This window comes from Peromyscus eremicus, chromosome 1 (assembly GCF_949786415.1).
Source record: "Peromyscus eremicus chromosome 1, PerEre_H2_v1, whole genome shotgun sequence".
Taxonomy (NCBI): Eukaryota; Metazoa; Chordata; class Mammalia; order Rodentia; family Cricetidae; genus Peromyscus; species Peromyscus eremicus.
In genome coordinates, this window is record NC_081416.1 from 167,166,907 (window position 1) to 167,172,448 (window position 5,542).

The following is a 5,542-nucleotide window of genomic DNA, read 5'->3' on the forward strand; positions in this document are numbered from 1 at the left end:
GGTGTTTCTAACAGTGCTTATCCATTTTACAACTCAAAACTTGTGGGGTGAGAGCCTTTAATCCCAGCACTCTGAAGGAGGAATTCTGTGAGTTCAAGGCCAGCCTGGTCTACAATAGCAAGTTCCAGGACAGGCAGGACTAACTACATAGACCTTGTCTCAAAAAACAAACAAAATAAAATACCTCATGGCAGCTGTGGCTGGGAACAATAGTGTACACATTTGAACTATACACACCATCAGTCTATGCAATGCCAGTGAGCCTGCCTCAGAGTCTATTCCAAGACTATATGCTATGAACTGCGATGTTTTGTCTGTAAACAAAAAGTTTCCTCCTCTTATAGAAACACAGTGCTGGAAATTAAAAAAAAAAAAAAAGTCGCTTGGGAGGCAGAGGCAGGTAGAACTCTGTGAGTTCGAGGCCAGCCTGGTCTACAGAGTGAGTTCCAGGTCAGTCTAAGCTATGAAGTAAGACCTCCTGTCTTTAAAAAAACAAAAAAACAAACCTTTCTCAGGCAAAAAACAGGAGGCTCAAGCAGAAAAAAAGTTTAAGAAGCCCTATTCACCAAGGCAGAGGTGGCAGGATGGAGAGTTTAAAGTCATCCTCAGCTGCATGGGACACCATACCTCCAAACAAACAAATAGAAAAGAAAACCGGTTCAAGAAAAACCCAAGCCCTCAGAATCTGTCTCCTCCATACATGGAAACAGCCAGCTTCTGACCTATTAATGTAATTAATATTCATTCGGCAAGCACTGTACCTGTTCAGTAATGACTTTATGCCAGTACCACACAATAAATAAAACTCTTCGCTATTTCAATATCAAACTACCCGGAATAAATGGATAGATTCGAAAGTCCAACCTGGAGGTGGGGCGGCAAGAAAACAACTAGGCCATTCAGGGAAGAGTAAGACCCTGGGGAAACCGCAAAACATTGAGCTTTGGTATTAGAGCCAGGGACAGAAGGAACATGGCTTGGAAATGGCCTTGGCTAGGAATATGGGTTTTGGAGTCCAGACCGACCCAACTGGAGTGAGTGGTGGCACTTCGTATCTAGAGAGAGGAGCAGAGGCCACGCATGTGCAAGAGGATCCGCAGGAGCGGTGCCAGGTTGGACCTGGGCAGGGCCCTGCAGCCATCTCCAATTTCTGCTCTTTCTGCGCCTTCCATTATTGTCCACGTAGGTCCTGTGGTGCCTCGAAGGCATAAAGTTATGTATTTGAGATTTTATACCAATTAAAAACCTAATGTTGAAGCTGGACCTAATCCCAGAACTCGGGAGGCAGAGGTAGGTGAATCTCTGTAAGTTCAAAGCCAGCCTGGGACCTCATCTGAAAACAAAACAAAAATCTTGAGCTTTAAGTAGGGAAGACCCCCTCAAAGCCACTCGGGTGCTGCCTTAGAAACCTCTAATCTCCAGCTTCCTTTCCTTTCCTTGTTTTTGTTTTTGTTGAGACAAGGGTTTTTCTGTGTAGCCTTGGCTATCCTGGAACTCACTATGTAGACCAGGCTGGACTCGAATTCAGAGATCAGTCGGCCTTTGGCTCCTGAGTGCTGGGCTTAAAGGTGTGAGCCACCCCTGCCCAGCTTGGCTGGCTTTCTTTCAAGCTCCCCCACACCAGTAGGAAATGGGAGCGTCCCTTCCCGGCCTACGAGTCACCCCCTCCGGGGATCCAAGAATGAGCCCGTCCACTCCCTCTCCCACGTGAATGGGTTACACACCCCCCCCCCGTAGGTGGTCTGTTCCGGAGTTTTCTGGCCCTGCAGCAAATGATTGCTTCCCCCGAGGAAGTGCGCTAGGTTGTCCCTGCTCCTTGTCGGCTTTTCAGGTACGCTACCCCTTCGCGACAACTCTGGGTCGTCTCTCCCTCTCCACCCCTCCACCCCCCCGCCACGCGTGCTTTGTGGTCTCGCCTGCCCCTCCCCCCTGCGCTGGGCCGCTGTGGTCGCGAGGGGTCCCAGCGGGAAGCGACAGCCCATTGCGCGGCCTCCGTCGCGGGAGGGGAAGGGGAGCGAGGGTTCCTTCCTATGTGACGGTTTCCATTCTGCGAGAGGAGGCGGCGTCCGGGCTTGGCCTTCGCCCTGCGCGCGAGTGAGCGCGGCGGGACGGTCCATTGTGTTGGCCCGGGAGGTAGGGGTGGGCGTGGCGGATCCACGTCCTCGCGGAGCATTCCCGGGCGGACTCCACTCTCCTCCGCAGGGGCTGCGGTGTTGAGGATGAGCGGGGAAGAGAACCCGGCCAGCAAGCCCACGCCTGTGCAGGACGTGCAGGGCGACGGGCGCTGGATGTCTCTGGTGAGTGACCCCACGCGGTCCTCAGGGTTAGGGAGGTAGGGGCGGGTGCTTCTAGAGAACCCCAGCTTCGTGGCGTCCTCGTCTTCACCTGGGTGGGAAGCCTGTTTCGATTGTCCAGCGTGAGGAAGCAGGGTGGGGCGGGGCCTGGAGCATGCGTGCCATGGACTCTTTCCTGGTTTCCCTGCAGCACCATCGATTTGTGGCCGACAGCAAAGACAAGGAACCAGAAGTTGTCTTCATCGGGGACTCCTTGGTCCAGCTAATGCACCAGTGTGAGGTCAGGGTCCGCCCCTTTCCTCCTTCCTCATCCAGGCATATACCCTCACTAGCACTTTGGGCCCAGAACCCAAGCCAGACAAAGTAAGGGGGTACAGAAATGCCCATGGTAGAAGGAATCTAAGAATCCCATGTCAATGCAATAGTCTGCTAGGAATATAGTGTGTGCCCTGAGTTTGTCAGGCTGGGTTTGTCTAGCTCAAGACTTAAATTGAGGCTTTCCTTCGAGATGGCCGAAGATGAGGCTCTTTCCTGTTTGCTTAAAATAGAGCACAGCCCATGTTGGATTTACACAAAGTTGTAATAGCTTTACAGAAAGTGAAGGTCGATTGTAATAGTAGTCTGCAAAGACTGCCAGTCACAAAATCTTTCCCTAAGACAGGTTTAGCCACAGTGGCTCTTTTCACGGTGAGATTCAGTTGTGTTGCTGTTAGCTCCCTGTATGGTTCAAGCAGACAGGATTTTTATAAAACGAGTGTACCTTCGGTGGGATTTTGGTTAAAGCAAGACACTAGTAGGTTCTATGAAATGAAGTTTTCCCTACTGGAGTTTGTTCAAGGTAAGATTTAACCAGACTTCGTTCATAAAGTAAGACTTATCCATAGTGGCATTTAGTTATCACCTAGACATTGGTTGTTGGCCAGTGCCTACGTCATTCCTTGCCCACAGATCTGGCGGGAGCTCTTCTCTCCTCTGCACGCACTTAACTTTGGCATTGGTGGGGACAGCACACAGCATGTACTCTGGCGGCTGGAGAATGGGGAGCTGGAACACATCCGACCCAAGGTGAGCAAGGCTTGGATGGCGAGTTAACACTCCCTTTGCCTGCCTCCTTACTGTTGCTTTGTGTCACTCTTTCCACAGATCGTGGTGGTCTGGGTGGGCACCAACAACCACAGCCACACAGCAGAGCAGGTGACGGATGGCATCAGAGCCATTGTACAACTTGTGAACAAGCTGCAGCCCCAGGCACGGGTGGTTGTCCTGGTGAGAGCTTGGAAGGGTGGGAAAGGAAATGTGGCACTCTAGGGCCTGAGGCAGGAGGATCATTGAGATTGAGGTTATTCTGGGCAACACAGCAAGACCTTGTCTTTAAAAAAAAAAGTATGGTTATGATGTGGGACCCCCCCTCCCCCAAGAAGTACTAGCTATGCTTGGCACACTTCTGGGCAACTTGGCACAGTGGCTTTCTGTCTGGTAGGAGATTTCCATACTCTTTAAGAGTGGCTGTGAGCTGGGCAGTGGTGGCGCACGCCTTTAATTCCAGCATTTGGAAGGCAGAGGCAGGCAGATCTCAGTGAGTTCTAGGCCAGCCTGATCTACAGAGTGAGTTTGAGGCCAGTTACACAGAGAGAAATCCTGTCTCCAAAAAAAAAAAAAGTAGATGTGTGAGCTAGGTGTGATGGCTCACGCCTTAAATCCCAGTACTCCAGAGGCAGGGAGATCTCTGAATTAGAGGCTAGCCTTGTCTACCAGTGAGGACAGTCAGGGCTACTACAGACCCTGTCTTCAAACAAAGAGTGGCTGTGATTGAGGATATGTTCAGGGACCAGTTAACCTGTTGCCCAAAGGAATGCTGAGTGTAGGGTAACTCAGAAAAGTTGTCAGTCATTCCTGGAATAAATTAAGCTTCATCACTTCTAGCTAAGACATTTCCACCTCTTAAAGAGGCCACTGACCCATTGGCATGATGTCTTTTATGAGTGATCTTTGGAAACAGGCTGCCACCTGGAAGGTTCTTACTGACTGGGAGCTGGGACATGGTATCCAGAACTATTCTTCTGCCCTCCCTATTTTCACATCCCTAAACATTTTATAGCTGAGAATTTCCTAGTGGGGGGTGGACAGTTCAGTTTTGTCCAGGAATGCTGATCTGACAACTTACTATTGGTGTGCCTCCTCAGGGCCTGCTTCCAAGGGGCCAGCACCCCAACCCACTTCGGGAGAAAAACCGACAGGTAAACGAGCTGGTACGGGCAGCATTAGCTGGCCACCCCCGAGCCCACTTCTTAGATGCAGACCCTGGCTTTGTGCATTCTGACGGCACCATAAGCCACCATGACATGTATGATTACCTACATCTGAGCCGCTTGGGGTACACACCTGTTTGCCGGGCCCTGCACTCCTTGCTTCTTCGTCTCCTGGCTCAAGACCAGGGCCAAGGTGTCCCTCTGCCAGAGACCACACCCTGAGCATCTCTCCTTCCCATGACATTAAATTCTCCTTCTGCTTGTTTCTTGCTTTATGGCTAGGCTTGTCTGGGTACCACCGTCAGCCAGATCCTTGACCCCATAGTTAGGCAGGGTGTTTCTATTTGTAACTGAGGTAGAGATCACTAGTCCATCAAGGCACTCTGGTTCTTGGCAGTCAGTTGAATTTCAGTAGTGTGCTTGGGGAAGTTCTGGGTGGAACTGGTTTGCTATCATTACTGTCAGGGTCAAGGTCTGAAAATCTCTGGATCAGTGTCCATCAAATCCCACCATCACCACCCCCAAGCTGTCCCTTCAGGGAGCTGTCCCAGCTGATACACACTAACTTCTGGTGGTCTGGTCCAAGTTCAGATGCCCTTTCAGACCTTCTACACCCTCCAGGATTCATACCTTTGCACAAGAAGGCTAAGTCTGTCTTAGGTGGACTCTTCTCCACTGGCAGCAGTGGTGGCTGAGTCAGTCCCTGGGGATAGCCCATGGCCCCAAACGGGCCTCCTAAGTTCTGCCTCTTGCCATGATTGAGTGAAGGAACTCTACCACCAAGTGGTAAACTGCCTTCCTCACAGCTCAAGGTGTCAGCATAGGCACCATTCCCAGACTGCTCAGGCTGCCTCACTCACAGAGGCAGAGATGTCAGCACAAAGTCCCTTGACCATAAAAGGGTATCGATGGCATAGTGGCAGTCTTGGAACTGCCCCATGATCACCTGGGAAAAGGAGTGTGAAAGTAATACTGGAGAAACAAGTCAGCAGCCATAGG

The 5,542-nt window shown here is 50.9% G+C and overlaps 1 protein-coding gene across 2 annotated transcripts; it reads left to right on the forward strand.

Annotated features, from left to right (window-relative positions):
• The first annotated feature begins 1,701 nt into the window (after positions 1–1,701).
• On the forward strand, positions 1,702–4,818 carry Pafah1b3 (platelet activating factor acetylhydrolase 1b catalytic subunit 3). 2 transcript variants are annotated; one of them, XM_059253495.1, is made up of 6 exons: positions 1,702–1,831; positions 2,203–2,297; positions 2,485–2,574; positions 3,243–3,359; positions 3,438–3,560; positions 4,478–4,818. In XM_059253495.1, the coding sequence occupies exons 2-6, from the start codon at positions 2,220–2,222 to the stop codon at positions 4,763–4,765; spliced, it is 696 nt and encodes a 231-aa protein (XP_059109478.1). In that variant the 5' UTR covers positions 1,702–1,831; positions 2,203–2,219; the 3' UTR covers positions 4,766–4,818. The 2 variants fall into 2 exon arrangements, with proteins under 2 accessions (XP_059109478.1, XP_059109479.1); XM_059253496.1 differs by lacking the exon at positions 1,702–1,831 and adding an exon at positions 1,934–2,094.
• The last annotated feature ends 724 nt before the right edge of the window (positions 4,819–5,542 follow it).

Excerpts from the sequence above, each read along its gene's own strand:
- Pafah1b3 (XM_059253495.1), top strand. The coding sequence starts at position 2,220 with ATGAGCGGGGAAGAGAACCCGGCCAGCAAGCCCACGCCTGTGCAGGAC. Across the intron at positions 2,298-2,484 it reads ACGGGCGCTGGATGTCTCTG|CACCATCGATTTGTGGCCGA; the intron begins GTGAGTGACCCC and ends GTTTCCCTGCAG. Across the intron at positions 2,575-3,242 it reads AGCTAATGCACCAGTGTGAG|ATCTGGCGGGAGCTCTTCTC; the intron begins GTCAGGGTCCGC and ends CCTTGCCCACAG.